The sequence below is a fragment of the Muscardinus avellanarius genome, assembly GCF_963383645.1.
Source record: "Muscardinus avellanarius genome assembly, chromosome: 15".
NCBI lineage: Eukaryota > Metazoa > Chordata > Mammalia > Rodentia > Gliridae > Muscardinus > Muscardinus avellanarius.
The window spans coordinates 41,944,966-41,963,052 of NC_137801.1; the positions used below are offsets into that span (position 1 = coordinate 41,944,966).

Genomic DNA, 18,087 nt, shown 5'->3' on the forward strand with positions numbered 1-18,087 from the left:
TTCTCCATGTGGTCTAATCGGTTGTTTGTGCTTTGAATTGAGGCCTTTACTTCATTAATTGCATCCTTTATCTCTTTTTGGCTCTCTCTGAGTTCTTTTTGAAGCACCTCTATTATTTCTACAGTTATTTTCCTGATTTGATCTTCTAGAAATCTCTGATTTTCTGTTTTATCAGGTTCTGATGTTGTGGGGTTGTGAGCATTCATTGCTCCAGTATTATTCCTCTTTCCCATGATTTCGGAAGTTTGTGCCTTCTCTGGGTTCTTCCCTTGGGTCACTATGACTTCACTTAAGGTGCTCTGGATCTTGAGTCAGTAGTATCTCAGACCCCACTACTCCTTTACTGGGTTGTATCACAGAGTCTCCAACCCAGAGAGTCGATAGAGGCTGCTTTAGACTGTGGGGGGTGCCAGGTTGCACGTTCTCCTATGGTGTGATATCACTGCCACCGCCCCTCTCCCACTGGGTCAAGTCCCAGTGAGTACAGTACTGGGATTTCTCCGCTGTGGCCCGTAATTTGACTCACTGTTCTTGAGTACGCAGATGTAGCTGTAGTGAATTTGCTGCTGCTGCCGCCGGTGGCAATATGGCGCCGCTGCTACGCCCTCGGCTGTTGGGCTGGCGTTTTTTTTTTCTTGGTTTTGATTTCCACTCTGAATCCCTGCAGCGTGTGCTGAGCTCAGACACTGGGAGCTTTAGATGTCCTCTGCGCCGAGAAATCCCGCCTGGCTGTTCCGCAGCGGCTCCCCTTGGCTTGCTGTGGCCATCCCGTGAATTCGCCGGTGCCTCCGGCAGTATGGCGCTGCTGCCGCATGTGCCGCATCCTCGGGCGTGAGGATCTCCTCTGTGGCTCTGTTCTCAGTCCGCTTTCTCTCTGGAGCCTGGTGATTTTTTTTGTTTCTCTGGTGATGTTGTTTTCTGGCTTTGAAAGGCGCTGATTTTGTGGTAATGGATATTTGTTGTTAGCGGGGCTCTTAAGCCCCGCTTTTCTCGGTCGCCATCTTCCCGGAAGTCCTCTATTTTTCATTATTGATGAAATTATGTTTGTAAAAACTGTATATCAGTTAACTATTCTCGCACATCACATTATTCTCCCCCAAATTTACTGGCTTGAAATGCAGATAATTATTTCTTTCTCATGTTTTTCTGTAGGTAAAAAAATCAGACAAGGAGAATTGGGTAAGGCTTATCTATATTCCTTGATACATGGGTCTCCAATCTGGAAGGCCAAGCTGAAAGATGCCAAATCTTTGGTCCTCACTCATATGTCTAGCAATTAATGTTCTCTGTTGGCTGGCTGGGTTCAGGGCTGAATGCATGGGTGGGCGAGGAGAGAGGAACTACGTTGTTTTAAATCCTGGAAGCCACATAGCATCACTTTTCTCCACGGTAGTTCCACCTTATCTACAGTTTTGCTTTCAGCTGTTTCAGTTACCCCCAGTCAATGATGGACTAAAAATATTAAATGAAAACTTCTAGAAATAAGCAATTCATAAGTTTTAAGTTGCCAGACGTGGTGGCGCACACTTGTAATCCTAGCATTCAGGAGGCTGAGACCGGAGGATCGCGGTTCAAGGACAGCCTCAGCTACTAAGTGAGACCCTCTGCAACTCAGTGAGACACAGTTTCAAAATAAAGAATAAAAAATAGGGCAGGGGGTGTAGCTTGGTTGTTAAATGTCCCTGGGTTCCATCCCCAGACCTGCAAAAAATAAAAAATAAATAAGTTTTAAGTTTTATGCTATTTTGAGCAGGAGGATAAAATCTCACACCATCTAGCTCTGCCCCACCTGGGATATGAATCACTCTGTGCTCAGTGTATATTGCCCATTAGTTTTTGTTATCAAATCTGCTATTAGCAATAGCACAGTGCCTGTGTTCAAGTAACCTTTATTTTACTTAATAATGATTCCAAAGCATGGGTAGTGATGCTGGCAATTCAGATATTCCAAAGACAAGCTGAATAGTGCATCCTTTAAGTGGAAAAGTAAATTACAATAAGATGCTAAGAGAGTCAACATTCATATAGCTTTATTACAGTATATTGCCATAATTGTTACATTTTATTATTATTAACCTTGTATTGTGCATAACTTATAAATTAAACTCATAGGTATGTGTGTATAGGAAAAAAATATAGTATATAAAGGGTTTGAGACCAGTTGTGGTGGTGCACACCTGTAATGTCAGTACTTGGCAGGCTGAGACAGGTTTGCAGGTTTGCAGCCAGCCTCAACAACTTAGTGAGACCCTGTTTCAAAATATAAAATAAAGTAGGGCTGGGGGTGCAGCTCAAAGGCACAATTCCCCTGGGTCCAATCTCCAGTACCACAAACAAAAATAAATAAATAAATAAATAAATAAATAAATAAAGCTTGGTACTTTCTGCTGTTTAGGGCATCTGCTGGGAATCTTGGAATGCATACCCTGGGGATGAGGATAGACTACTATACTTAACTGGTTAAAGAAGCCATAAATTCCCATTCAGATTAGAGGGGAGAAAAACTGGACTACATAGTAAGAAATGTGTAGGAATAAAACACAGCTCATCAAACTACATTTCTGCTCAAAACAGTCAGTAGGCAGCCATGTAGGGAGATAAGGGTCTCCCCCTGAGGTACTGGGTGCAAAGATCCCGAGAAGCTAGAATCCTTGAACTTCCAGGGACTTAAGAAGAGGCCAGAGGGCTGGAATGTTTACGGTGAGGGGCAGTGGGTGTGGTGACTGCAGAGCTCAGGGGCTGATGTTCTTGGAGTCTTGGAGGCTATATGAAAGGTTGAGACCCATATCTATGGGGTCATGGCCAATTACTGACTATTTTAAGCAGAGATGTGGCTTGATAAGATTGTATTTTATGAAAGTTGCTCAGATTATACTATGGAGAATGGGTTAGAGAGGAACCAAACAGATGTAGGAGGCCCATTGGGGAGCATTACAGAGTCCAAGTAGAAAGGGGATGGTGGTAGTGGAGATAAGAGATCATTCAGAGGAGAGAACCTGACCACTGACTGTGGGTTGGAGACAGAGAAATCAAGGAACACTTATTGTCCAAGAGCCAGATTTTTCCATGGTGATGGTGGGTGGTGGATGAGTGGTTGTAGAATATGCATTCTGCTTTAGACATGAAATTCCAGGACCTGAGAGATGTCCAAGCAGGGCTGTTGTAAAGGCCTGTATCTCAGGGAAAGGCTGAGCCTGAGGACCTATGCAAGTCAACACATGTAAGCCTCAGCTAGTTACTGGATGAGCAAAAGTCCAGGGTACAGTCTGAGGGCAGAGGGGAAAGGAGCCCTCAGAGGCCCAAGAAGGAGCAGTGAAGGGGAGGGCAACACCCACAGTACAGTGCCACAGAGTCAGGGACTGCTCTTTCTAGAAGCAACAAAAGGAATTGTGTTAATTTGGATAATAATACCCTCCTCTCAGAGACCTTGGGAGGATTGAATGCGAATATATAGAAAAACATTGAGTAATTCATAGAGGCTTGTTAATTTGGGGTATCTAAAGTAAAGGCTGGAAGGAGAAGGCCAGGACACCCTTTCTTGAGTAGTATGTCAGTGCCTGATATGCCTGAGTCCTTTCCAAAGTCACTTACCAGGCCTAGGGAGCTGCTGCCCGCACTTAAGATGGCAGCGCTGGGCAGGCGTGGCTAGTGTCCGAAGCTACAGAGACCCGTAGGGCCCTGGCGATGGCTGAGGAGCGGAGCTGATGTAGGGGTAGTGGAAGAGAAGGAGGAGGACGAGGAGGAGGAGAAGGTGGAGGAGCAGTTTGTTCTGGTAGAATTATCAGGGATTATTGATTCAGACTTTCTCTCAAAATGTGAAAATAAATGCAAGATTTTGGGAACTGACACCGAAAGGCCCACTCTGCAGCTGGACTCTGCAGCTGGATAGCTATGTCTTTGCTGGGGAATATGTACATACTCTTGGAACCTGTGTTATATTTGAAGAAAATGTTGAACATGTGGACGCAGAAGGCATTAATAAAACAGTGCTAAAATATAAATGCCACACCATGAAGAAACTCAGCATGACAAGAACTCTTCTGACAGAAAAGAAGGAAGAAGAAAACATAGGTGGTGTAGAAGGGCTACAAATGAAGGATAATTATTTCTCCTATAGACCCAACATGATTTGTAGTTTTCTGCATGAAAATGAAAATGAAGATGAAGTTGTACCTGCAGCCTCAGATAAATCTTCGGAGTTGGAAGAGCAAGAGATCCAGATGAAAGACAGTTCAGACCTGATCTACGAGCAGGAGAAGCCACTGCACTTGAATACTGAGGGTTCTGGTCCTCTTCTCGATATCCCTTCTTCTGAGACAGAAGGTTCTGCTTTTATGGAAACTCAAGATATTGCCTTATAAATCACTTCTAGTTAAAATGTTTCTTGTAATAACTATTCATGAACTCTTAAAAAACTTTGTATATAAAACAGTCGACTTGATGCATGTGATGGTGCACACTTGTAGTAGTCCTAATACTTGGGAGGCTGTGAAACAGGAGGATAACAGGTTTGAAGGTAGCCTAGGCCACTTGGTGAGGCCCTCTGCAACTTAGTGAGACCCTGTTTCCAAATAAGAAATCATATTGTGCTAGGGGTAATAACATTGAGGTAGAATGCCTCTGGGTTCAATCCCCAGTACCAAAAAGAAAAATACATAAAATAATCGACTTTCAGATGATTCACTACTTTATTGTTTTCATTGGCCATACACACATTTTCAGTTACTGTACAACTTAAAGCAGAATTTAGGAGCAGATGTGAATTAATTGAGGAGAGGGCTAGAGACTGAATATAGGGCCTTGAGCATGCTAGATAAGTTCTCTACCACTCAGCTATATCCCCAGCCCCTAATATACAATCCTCAAAATCCTACCATCTAGATATTTTTCTTTCTTTTTTATTTGATGGTGCTGGGAATTAAATCCCCGTACTCACACAGACTGGTCAAGCATTCTACCAGTGAGCTGCACCCAGCCCCCAAGTTTTTTTGTTTTGTTTTGTTTTGGTGGTACTTGGGATTGACCCCAGGGGCATTCCATCTTCAGGCTACATCCTCAGCCCTATTTTTTACTTGTGGAACCCTATTTTACTGTTGTTTTTGTTTTGGTGGGGGGGGCACAGGGAATAGAACCCAGGGGCATCCTATTCAGAGCTTCGCTCCCAGCCCAATTTTTTTATTCTTTATTTTGAAAGAGGGTCTCACTAAGTTATGGAGTGCTTTACAAGTTGCTGAGGCTGGCCGCAAACCTGTGATCCTTCTTTCTCAGCCTCCCAAATGCTGGGACTATAAGTGTGTGCTGCCACGCCTGGCTATCTTACTGTTTCGCAGATCAGAAGTCTGATGGGGGGGGTCTCAACTGTATTAAAATCTAAGTGTTGGCCAGTGGGTGATCTTTGCTGGAGGCTGAGGGCAGCTGCAAATCAATTTATTTGCTCCTTCAGTTGTTGGCTGAATCCAGTTCTTTGCAGATTAAGATTGGGATACTGTTACCTTGCTATTTGTCATATCAGGGCCACATTGGCATCTAGAGGCCATCTGCATTTCTTGATTTTGGTCCTCTTCCCTTCAAAGCTGGCAGTGTTGGGTCAAGTACCATTCTCATTTTGATTCTCTTCTTTCTCTCCCTGACCCACCATCTGCCTTCTGATTTTACTTTTTGAGATCCATTTGATTACATTGGGCCCACCTAGATAATTTTCCTGTCTTAAGATCTGTTATGCTATGTCCATCTGTAAAGTCCCCCTCACTTTTTTTTAACAGTACTGAGGATGGAACCCAGGGGCATTCTACCTCCGAGATACACCCCCCTGCCCAATTTTTTAGTCTTTATTTTAAAACAGGGTCTCACTGTGTTGCAAAGGGCCTCACTAAGTAGCTGAGGCTGTCCACGAACCTGGATCCTCCTGTCTCAGCCTCCCAAGTGCTGGGATTACAAGCATGCACCATCACGCCCAGGCAGTCAACTATAGTATTTCATGTAAGCACAGAAAAAGAATTTCTAAGTGCTTAAGGATAAAGGCATAATTGCTAATTTAAAAAAGTCATTTATCAGCATCTCATGCATCTAAAGCAAACTTAAAATGTCAAAAAAATGATTTATTGACATTTGGGACCACTGAACCTTTGATTTAATACAGTATACACAGTATACATTTTGGGAAATAAGGGAAAACTCCATGTTGTTTAAAAAACAAACTCTACCTGCTTAATATTGCCTAAAAATCTCTTCCAGGAAAGACTTACAAAACTATTTTTTTCCATAGCAATGCAAATTCCTGAGGCAGCCACAGCAGTAATGCAGAGAGATAGTTAAGTGTAATTACGTTATCAGATTAAAAAAAAAAAAGACTTCAGGAAAACACCCAGGGCTGGAGGTGGGGGGAGGACTTGGCTCTCTGAGGAGGAAACCAGGGAGACTGGAGATACTCAAGGCAAATTTCACCGACTTCTCAAATGCCACAATTTTGCTTTGGTATACAACTTTTGTGGAAATGTACATTATAGCCACTCAGAGTAGTGAAGCCCGCTTACTTTAGGAGACACTGTTTCATATGCATCACAGGAATATATTCCTTGGAAGGTGTAGGTGACCTAATGTCTAGAATCTAAGCACAACAGTCCCCCACCTTGTCCCACAGGGGCAGGGCATAGACACATAGGTTGCTGTACTGCGGGAATCACTGGGCCTTTAGGAATACAGCGCTTGGGTAAAGGATCCTGGGAAGAGGATCCATTTCATCCCTCTGGTAAGCACTCGGGAATCTGCCAAGTTGTCACCAGTTTCTTGTATTTGGTAGGTGGACAGGTCTCAAACCAGGGTCCTCAAAATAGAATACAGGGCTAAGAGAAGAACGATCCTTTCTCCCATCCTGTGAGAACAGTAAAGGAGCTTCTGAAGGCGGGCAGTCCCTCAGCCCATCTATGTATAATCAGCTGTGTCCTTTGTCAGGTCCATGAGGCTGCTCTGTCAGTCACTGTCATCTGCACAGTCAGGCTTTTTTACCCTGAAGTGTTCTTTCTGGAGACCATCGATACCGTTGCGGTACTCTAAATCCATGAAGCTGTTACAGTGGGGATCTGAAGAACTGAAAGTGACCATTTAATTCAACTAAATTGGATTTGCACCTATTAAGCACCCACCATGTGCACTCTGATTGGAGACCAGAGAAGCAGGACAGTCCTGGTCCTTTAGGGATTGGGAAATGTTAGGCTTAACCAGAGACCTCCCTCCCCCAAGACCAGTTCTCTCTTCACTGCCCCACCACAGCTCCTGGACTTGAGGCAAAACTACTGGGGAAGCTCCAGGAGGTCTGGTGATCACCAGGGCTCTGGTCGGCTTCCTGTCTGAGCCATTCTAGTGACCAGAGGCTGGAGCTGTCTTCTCCGTGCCTCCACAATGCCTGCTCTAAATGTTACCTAGTATCTGCAGCACAAGCTTATGATTTTCCCTTGTCAGGAGTAACACCATCATCTCTCCATACTACTCTGGCATGAACTTCCCAGACCGCTTTGGCATGCACCCCAATGTTACCTCATGTGATGCCAAAGTCAACGTGGCTCACTGTTTGTCATACCTTTGCTCTGCCTGTCAGGTAAGGTGAACTTCCAACCTCCTTGGCTACATCTAGACCCACAGAATACATGTCTGCCCTTCTGTCCTCATTTCTAGTGAATAGACCTAATTCTAGAATTTTTCTGCCTTAAGAATCAATTCCAACCCAAATCAGTACTATTCCACGTAAAAAGTGCAGCTATTTCTTAAGCAATGATACAAGTGAGTAAGAAAAGAGAAAGTAAATGCAGGAAAATGTGCATACACATGTGCGATGGTGTGGTTCAGGGATCACAGCAAAGACAAGTGAATACATTCAGATGAGAAGGCAATGGGCACGCTGCTGGACTAGACTCATCTTTTCATGAGGGCACTCATTTCTCATGATGCAGCAGTGAGGTCAGAAAAAATGGAGGAAGAATGCTAAAGCTGAGGAACTCAAGCTGAAGAGCAAAACCAAAGTGGCTGGCAAGCTGTGTACTAAATTTCAATGAAGTAAAAGAAATAATTTTCATATTGGTTGGAGGAATTTTGGTCCCATGGACATTTGATACAGAAGTCACAAGTTAAAATTGATTAACTTTTCAGGTCGGGTGTGGTGGCACACGCTTGTAATCCCCATGCTTGGGAGGTGGAGACAGGAGGATCCCGCAGGTTCAAAGCCAGCCGTGCTGGCTTAAGAGACCATTTTCAAATAAAAATATAAAATAGGTCTGGGAGTGTAGCCCAGAGGTAGAAGGGCTTCCAGGAATCCTAGTACCACCACCAAAAAAAAAAAAAAAAAAAAAAATTGATTAACTTTTCTCTGATTTCCTCACTTGTTTGTACCATTCAGACCAGAAATGTAATGTTAAAGCAAAAAATGAAAACTAAGAGTCTAAAGATTGAGCATGGAATAGATGGCATTAGTCAGGTGTGGTGGTGTACACTGTGGGAAACTAAGATAAAAGGATCCCAGGTTCAGGGCCAGCCTCAGCAATTTAGTGAGATCTTGCTTAAAAAAAAAAAAAATAGGGCTGGGGGTATAGCTTAGAGGTAAACGCCTCTCGGTTCAACCTTCAGTCCAAAATGAGAGAATGTGAGAGCTCAAACATTGTTTGTTTGTTTTGTGGTACTGGGGATTGAATCCAGAGGCATTCTACCTCTAAGCTATATGTGCAGCCCTGTTTTAATTTTTTTTTGAATTCCGATAATTTTTTTAAATTTTTTATTGGTGCACTATATTTATACATCATAATGGTATAAACAAAATACTTTTGTAGACATACATGCACACATCGCCCAGTTAGGCCCTACCCGATCCCCACCCCGTTCCCTCCCCATCCCTCCTTCCCATGCATAGCTTAGTGGTTGACAACTAGTATTATAGCAATTTATCCAATATTAACGATGATAATCTTACATAACAGTTTCATTTGTCTGATACCAAGCTTTTGATGACTTAAAAATAACATTTCAATATTTCTTTTTGCTTTCTTTCTTACCAGAGAATATTTTTTTTAGGTGAAACTATCATACATTTATTTATTTAAAAAAAAATCTATCCTGATATAGAATAGGGACTCTAGATACCCAAAACAATCTCCAAGAAGGACAAAGCTAGAAGATGTATATTTTCTGATTTCAAACCATATAAAGTTACAATAATTGAAACAGTGTAGTACTGTTCTAAAGGCAGATATATAAACCATTGGAGTTAAATAAAAGCCTAGAGCTAAATTCTTCCATATATTGTCAAGTTATTTTTGACAAGGTTTCCACAAACATTTGGTGAAGGAAATACTAATCTTTAACTAAATAACTAAATATTGTTGAAAAATAATAATTACATGGAAAAGAATAAAATTGGACCCTTACCTAACACCATATTCAAATATTAACTCAAAATACATAAGAGACTTAAATATAAATCTTAATACTATAAACTTTTAGAAGAAAATCTGGGTCATAAAACCTCACAACATTGAAATTGGCAGTGATTTCTTGGATATGATTTCAATGGCACAGGCAACAAAAGGGTAAACAAACTCCCTAAAAAATAAAAAAAAATATTGTATATCCAAAGACAATGTAAACAGAGTTAAAAGTTACTGATAGAATGGGATAAAATATTTCCAAATGCTATATCTGAACGTATATTAATATTCCAACTAGACATCCTAAATATTAGCAACAATAAAAACAAACAATACAATTTAGAGATAGGTAAAAGACTAACATAAATAATGAATCTCCACAGATAACCAATCTTAGTTGTCTGTTGGATGGAAAATCTTCTTTCTCTGGTTCTGGTGTGTGTTACCTATTTCTTCTTTGTAGTTAATCTCTTTGAGTATTTTCTCTAGCACTGGTTTTGAAGACATAAATTCCTTCAGTTTCTGTTTGTTGTGGAAGCTTCTTATTTCCCCATCTAATTTGATAGAAAGTTTTGCTGGGTAGGAAATCTTTTGGCTGGTAGTTGTTTTCTTTCAGAGTTTGGAATATGTTACTCCAAGCCCTTCTGGCTCTCATGACTTGGTGTGGGAAGTCTGGAGTGATTCTAATTGGTTTGCCTCTGAATGTCACTTGGCCCTTTGTTTTTGTTGCCTTTAAGATTCTCTGCCTGGCTTCCACATTGGTCATTTTGACAATTATGTGGCGTGGGGATCCTCTTCTCTGATCCTGTCTAAATGTAGTTCTATAAGTTTCCTGGACCCGTGTATCGACCTCTTGCTCTATGTTTGGAAAATTTTCTGCTATTACTTCCTTGAAGAGATTGTTGATCCCTTTAGTTTCACCTTCTTTTCCCTCCTCTATTCCAATTATTCTTAGGTTAGCTCTCTTAAAATGGGCCCATATTTCTTCAATGTCAGATTTCTGCTGTCGGATTTCTTTTTTTCTAAATTAGAAACCATGCGTTCATTTTTGGAATGATCATCTTCTAAGAGCGAGATTCTGTTCTCCATGTGGTCTAATCGGTTGTTTGTACTTTGAATTGAGGCCTTTACTTCATTAATTGCATCCTTTATCTCTTTTGGGCTCTCTCTGAATTCTTTTTGAAACACCTCTATTATTTCTACAGTTATTTTCCTGATTTGATCTTCTAGAAATCTCTGAATTTCTGTTTTATCGAGTTCTGATGTTGTGGGGTTATGGGCATTCATTGCTCCATTGTTATTCCTGTTTCCCATGATTTCAGAAGTTTGTGCCTTCTCTGGGTTCTTCCCTTGGGTCACTATGACTTCACTTAAGGTGCTCTGGATCTTGAGTCTGTGGTATCTCATTCACCACTACTCCTTTACTGGGTTGTATCACAGAGTCTCAGACCCTGGGAGTCATCGAGGCTGCTTTAGACCATGGGGGGTGCCAGGTTGGGCATTCTTCTATGGTGTGATATCTCTGCCACCGCCACTCCCCCACTGGGTCAAGTCCCTGGGAGTGCAGTACTGGGATTTCTCCTCTAGGGGCCACAATTTGACTCACTGTTGTTGAGTGCGCAGATGGAGCTGTCGTGGACTCGGTGAATTTGCTGCTGCTGCTGCTGCTGGTGGCAATATGGTGCCACTGCCATGCCCTCGGCCGTGAGGCTGGCGTATTTCTTTTCTGTTTTTGAGCTCTGCTCTGAGTCCCTGCAGCGTGTGCTGAGCCTAGCCCCTGGGAGCTTAAGATGCTCCCTGTGCCGAGAAATCTGCCGAATTCCTCCCGGCTGATCCGCAGCAGCTCACCTTGGCTTGCTGTCTGCCACTCCTCTCTGGAGCCTGCTGGGCTTTTGAGTGCATTGGTCTGGTGCCATCCGGTGAGCTCACCGCTGCCGCCGGCAGTAAGGCACTGCTGCCATGTCCTCGGCCGTGAGACTGGCATATCTCCTCTCTGGTTCTGAGCTCTGTTATGAGTCCCCTTCCTCTCTGGGGCCTGGCACTGCAAGGGAAAATGGCGCCCGCCGCTTCGCGCCACGACTCTGGCTGCAGCACTGTGGTCTGGTTTCTTTTTGGTGTCTCATTTTTCCAGCCCTCTTTTTCTCTGTCCCTTGTAATTACATTTTTTGTTTCTCTGCTGATGGTGTTTTCTGGCTATGAAAGGCACTGATTTTGTGGTAATAGAGACTGGTTGTTAGCGGGGCTCGTAAGCCCCGCTTTTCTCCATCGCCATCTTCCCGGAAGTCCCTGTTTTAATTTTTATTTTGTTTTGTTTTGTTTTTGTGGGTCTGAGATGGAACCCAGAGGCATTTGACCTCCAAGCTACACCCCCTGCCCTATTTTTTATTCTTTATTTTGAAACAGGGTCCCATTGAGTTCCAGAGGGCCTCACTAAGTTTCTGAGGCTGTCCTCGAACTGTGATCCTCCAGTCTCAGCCTCTCGAATGCTGGGATTACAAGCGTGCACCACCACAGCCGGCTTACTTTTTATTTTGAAATAGATTCTAAGTTCCCAAGGGCTTCCCTAAGTTAAGGCTGGCCTTGAATTTTTAATCCTCCTGGCTCAGCCTCCCAAGTACTGGAATTACAAGTGTGTATACCTGTGCACAACTCAAACATAGTTCTTATATTTTATTTTTCCTTGTATGACCAGAAATTATTATAATCTTGACATGCAGAAAATATTTAATAATTGAAAGTGATGAAGACCTATAGTTGTCTTTTCACAAATCACGTTGTTATCATCACATCATTTATATATGTGAATAAATGGAGTGTGTGTTTTAAGTGGAGATTTGCCCCAGAAACAATTATCTCAAATACTACTTTATATTCTAACCCCCTCAAATATGACTCAAGTGATCTCAAATATGACTTTGGCTTATCAAGTATCCTGAGTGGTGATGGTAGAAAAATTTTGCGTATGGGTAATAAAGTCTCCTTTTCCTTGTTAGCACTATGTAAGCCTGTCCTGTTATCAAATAAATGGGCATTCAGTTTTTGTAACTCATGAGTTTTTGTATATTCATTTTCTAGGGAAATCTAGAGAACATATTTCTGAATGGAAAATAATTTACCTATGTTTTTCCCCTCTTGATTAGCACATGAAGAAACTGTTTGAACAACTCAGTTACCTTTTGCTTTGCTGACTGCCTTGCCCAATATTTATCTTCAGCAACTTTGCAGCAGTTATATATTTTTCACACAAAGAAATACATTTTTCACACGTAAGAAGTATGAATTGTTGCTCCCACTTTCAAAAGAAATGTAGTGTTTCCAGATCTAGAAAGATACTTCCAGCTGCCAACCTCTGTCAGGCCCTGCCTTTGCTTAACAAGGAATGTTACTGTTTTTCTTAGGCAAAGAAAATAAAAGCTCTCCCCCCAAAGCATTTAAGTGTCTTTCAGCTTAGTTTGGAGGCCAAGAGAATCAGTTACAAGAAAATCTGGAGGAAGGGTTAGGGTTGAAAACTTGGACTAGCAAAGCCTGTGCGTGGTTGTGCACAGGTTGGGTAATCCTGTTTCCTTGTCAGTATAATGAACTATATGGTCTTTGGTATCTTTTCTGGCTTTCTAGTTCTGTGGTTCACTGTATTATTCTCTTTTGTTGTTACTTAATTTTTGGGAGGAAGACTATGTTTTTTCATTGTACTGAAGTGGCCATGGACAATGGGAATTGTTAGACATTTTTGTTTTGGTGCAGGGGATTGAACCCAGGGCCATTCTAACTCTGAGCTACAACCCCAGCCCTATTTTATTTTATATTTATTTATTTGCAGGTTTGGGGGTAGGACCCAGGGACATTTGACCTCTGAGCTGTACCCCCTGCACTATTTTTAATATTTTATTTTGAAACAGGGTCTCACTGAGTTGCAGAGGACCTCACTAAGTAGCGGAGGCTGTCCACGAACTGCGATCCTCCAGGCTCAGCCTTCCAAATGCTGGGATAACAAGTGTGCGCCACCATGCCTGGCTTCCCAGCCCTAGTTTATATTTTATTCTGAAACAGGATCTCACTAAGTTGTGGAGGGCCTACATTGCTGAGGCTAGATGTGAACCTGTCATCCTCCTGTACTGGTATTACAGTCTTCCAAGTATGGGAATTACAGGTGTGCACCACCAGGTCCAGTTACTAGCTAACTTTTGACTCTGTTGAGGCCATGGGAGATGGCAAGTGGTTAACACTGGGGTAGGAAGTAAGGCATGGCTCTGGAGGGAGGGACTTCTGCTCTCTTGGAACCTAACTGTTCATGAACAATGTTTGGTTAGGGGTGTATCTTGTGGATGTCATGTGTCACCAGGTTTCATGGCACTTCTAGGTAGGGAAGGATTTGGGAGTACATGGATGTTTCGCTAAAGATCTATAACACTGATATCTAAATCATCCAAAGGTGATTGGGGATTGAGGATGAAATGTCCTCATCCTCCCTATACTCAGAGACCACTGCCAAATTGGTGGTGAGCCCCAGATTCAGGGGATGATTCCTATATAATACCCAGGCCAGTCAGCACTGGACCACTGGTTTTGGTGGCAAGGTGGGCATACTAACTTTACCTCTTTCTGTCACAGACCTCAGCAATTACAGCACTTCTTTTGGCAAAGGATTCTGATGGACTCTGTTTTCAGCAGCTCCACAGTGAAGATGCACTGCAACAATGACAGTGGAGAGTGGTTCCTTCTAGCAGACAGAATGGATTTTATTTGAAGTGATCTGAGTAAGCACTATGGTTTCTTCAATGCATCACAGGCAGGAAATCCCAAGACAGGAGAATAGATATCCTGTCTGTGGAATGGAGGTGCAACATTTCTATTGATTTGATTATGGAAAAAGTTATCACCTTATTTTGAGCCTCCATTAGGTGAAGTAGATGTCTTAATTTTATCATATTTTTTAGTTTCTCCTATAGATAATACTTACCAAGTATTAATGAACCAAATGAATGAATGAAACTGAGGTCAAATATGAAGTGGGAATAATTGAGTTCTGCTCTTTGTCATGATTCATTCGCTAAGGTGGGGATGGCAGTATACAATGGTTTCCAAATAATGGGTAAGGATTGGGACACTTCTTCATTTGCAGGATTTTATTTTTATTTTTTCATTCTGAGTAAATGCTAACCAATCTGAAATCTCCTTTTCTTCTTCTTCTTCATTTTTTTGGTGGCACTTGGAATGGAACCTAGGGGCTTTTTAACTCCAGGCTACACTCCCAGATGAATTTTATATTTTATTTGGAAACAGGGTCTCACTAAATTGCTGAGAGCCTCACTAAGTAGCTGAGGCTGGCTTCGAACCTGTGTGATCCTCCTGTCTCAGCCTCCCAAGCACAAGGATTACAAGTGCACGCCACCACGCCCGGCTCCTCTCTTTTTCTTTTTCTGTATATTCTCCTTTTCAAGCTACATTCATTCTCTTCACTATATGCATATTGTGTCGAATTTTGAAGACAATGGTGGAGGGAAAAGAAAGGGTTGAAGGCAGGCGAGCAATCAATTTCTGGGAGTCTGGGAAGCTTCATTTGAATGTCTACTCTACAAACACCTCAAACCCTCAGAAGGTAAGCAGGCAGAAAACTCCAAGACATGCCAAATCTGTCTAATAAAGTAAGCATTCAAGGTGCTGAGTCATTTGAAGTCCTTAGGGTTGCAGTGAGTGCCCCAGAGGAAGCTCCAGGTACAGCGTTTTCTTCTGGGTTATCTATTGCTGTATAACAAACTACTACAAAGTTTAGTGGCTTGTGACAGTGGTTATTGTATTATATTTCACTATTTTGAGGGTTGCTCATTCAGCAGCTCTTGGTCAAGTAATTCTTCTGTTCCCCCTGGTGTTACCCAAGATTGTTCAGGGGTACTTAGCCGCAGCTGGTCTAGTCTAGAGGCCCAAGAGAGTTTTTCTCACATTCCTGGAACCTTAATGGGAACAAATCTGTCTGGAGCTCCCTTTCCCTCTATGTAGTTTTATGGCCTCTTCAAGTGTTCTCTCTAGCAGGGCAGTCAGACTTGTCATGTGTAAGGAAGAAGCTGCCCGTTCCCTTAACTAGCATAACTAGTTCCCAGAACTAGCATAACTTCCCTTCCACTGTATTCCTAATGGGCCAGCTCTGAGTGACCAGCTGACCTTCTTACCTCAGCCTCACAAGTACTGGGATTGCAGGAGTGCACCATCATGCCTGGCTTTCTTCTTATACCGCTAAACTAAACTCACGTGTGTGTGTGTGTGTGTGTGTGTGTGTGTGTGTGTGTGTGTGTGTGTTACTGGGGACAAACCCAGGGACACTTTACCACTGAGTTAATCCAGCCCTTTTTCTTTTTCTTTTTTAATTTTGAGACAGGGTCTCACTAAATTCCCCAAATTGGCCTCAAACTTGTCCCAGCCTCCTGAGTAGCTGGGATTATAGGATTATGCCACCACACCCAGCTTGAAGGTTGAACCCAATTTGTTGATAAAACTGACATAAGAACTCTGGATTATAGCATGACAAAAAACTCTATGCATCATCTCTATTCTTTCCAGTTACTGTGCAAGTTCCATATACTAGCCACATTTTGCAGATGAGGGAAGAGCAGCTCAGAAAGATTAAGGAACTTGTCTGAGGTTACACAAAAAGTGGCACACTTGTGATTTTGAACCAAGGCTTGTTTGGTTCCAAAACCTCCTTTTTACTACTCCAGGTCGTATTTGGAAAACCAGAGAATATTGAAAAACATCCTGAGTACTCTGCCTGAGAAAGCACAAAGTCAATGAGGCTGGAATGAACAGTTAACAAGAAGATCCACAGCTCAGTAATGTACTCCCCTTGACCCAGTCAAGCTGACATAAAATTATCCAACACAACCTGCTTGTACCAAGAATCCTCTGCAGAACCTCTAGGGACCTGTTTCTTCAGGTTTGACATTCCTTGCAGTTCTAACTGCTACAATTGAATGTAAAGCCAACCAAATAAAACCTTTTTCATTTCATTTTAACTTTCCCCTGAGGAGGAGAAACAGAAACATTGTCTTGGAACAAGAGCATAAAAGGTTCATGGAATGTCCATTTGAGAATGGAAAGTCGCGCCCTGTGTTGAGTTAATGATAAGCCCTCCTCTGCCCAACTGCATCCCGACTCCTCCTAGGCGCTGTGTGGTGATGGGAAATGCAGTCCACTGGGCCAGAGAGGTGCTTCTGGGTATGTGGACCCCAAGAGTAGCGCTCTCTACATTCTGGAAAAATTTCAACCAAGGAAGCAGTGTGTGTAAAATAAAGACGAGTCAGCACTTAGGAGGTTTGGGGTGGGGGCAGAGAATGTCTGTACCACTCAGCTGCTCACCGCCACCTGTATGGGCACACTGAGCCAATAACTTAGCACCCTCTTCCCAAGTCTGAGGGGGAAAAATGAAAGTGGTACAAATGTGGATGCACCTCCAGTAGGGACAGAGACCATCTGGCTTCTGAAGACAGTGCCCAGCTCTCACCAGTCCCTACACCTGCACTCCCTTAGACCAGCGGGTAGGTCCCTTACACCAGGCTTCAATCTGCCTGCACTTCTAAGATGCCCTCAGCCTTTTGGGATCCTTTGTCTTTTCTGGGCTGGGAAGCCACTCTCCCTCTGAAGTCCTTCCTTTTCCAACTGGTTCCGACTAATTCTGGTTCGGTTCTGAGGTAGACTGCACACCTTGAGGAAGCTGAATGCTCTGGGTGCTCACCTCCAGGGCCACAGTGTTTGAACAGATTGTCTTCTCATCACATTACCTTTTTGTGTTTCTTGTGTTTCTTTACTACTAGAATCCAATAGTCCATTAAAAAATACACTATGTCAAAGTGGGACTCATTTCAGGGTGATTCAGTTTAAAAAACCTGTTAGTATAATTTACTCTATGAATAGTCAAAGGCAAAAGCCTTGGTTACTTTCAAATATATAGAAAAAAATAAGCTGGGCATAAAAACATAATAGATTTAAACATTCATTCATAGTAAAACAAGAACAATAATAATAAATATAACATTACCAATTTTATGTTCTGGGCGCTTTCTGACACGCTTTGTAAGCATCTTGTTATTCAGTCTCCATCATCATCCAATGAGGGAGGAATTCTCTCTTGTCTTCATTTTTTAGATGAGCGTGCTAAAGCCCAGAAAGGTTAAGAATCTTGCCTTTTAGTACATATATTTAGAAAGTGGATCACATATGGCTATAAAGTGAATGATAGGCTAGTTTTTTTTTTTTTTTGTGTGTGTGTGTGTGTGTGTGGTACTGGAGCTTGAACCCAGAGGCATTCTACCTCTCAGCTATAACTTCAGGCCTTTTTATTTTTAGAACAAGGTGTTGCTAAGTTGTCAAGGCTGCCTTCAAATCTGCAATCCTCCTGTTTCAGCCTCCCAAGTACTATGATTACAGATGTGTACCACCACACCAGCCGAGTGATATGTTTGTGTGTTCATGTGCGCACGAGTGTGTGTGTGTGTGTGTGTGTGTGTGTGTGTGTGTGTGTGTTTGGTCATGCTGGGGCCTAAACCTAAGGCCCTGCACATGCTAGGGTAGTATTCTAACATGGAGATACATCCTCAGCCCTCAAGTGACATGTTCTAAGTGACGGTGTCAAAGTAGGAATATAAGAATATGTCCATAATGTAATAGACACATGCATCTCAAGTCATGA

At 42.4% G+C, this 18,087-nt stretch overlaps 1 protein-coding gene across 1 annotated transcript in view; it reads left to right on the forward strand.

The window, feature by feature from the left end:
• Window positions 1-4,361, forward strand: part of LOC308273966 (general transcription factor 3C polypeptide 6-like) — a gene marked incomplete at both ends in the record, with an annotated part of 49,742 nt that extends 45,381 nt beyond the window's left edge. The window contains 3 exon segments of the mRNA XM_080711363.1: window positions 1,153-1,179; window positions 3,717-3,856; window positions 3,858-4,361. Of these exon segments, the coding sequence (XP_080567489.1) occupies window positions 1,153-1,179; window positions 3,717-3,856; window positions 3,858-4,361 (671 nt within the window).
• Window positions 4,362-18,087: the final 13,726 nt, after the last annotated feature.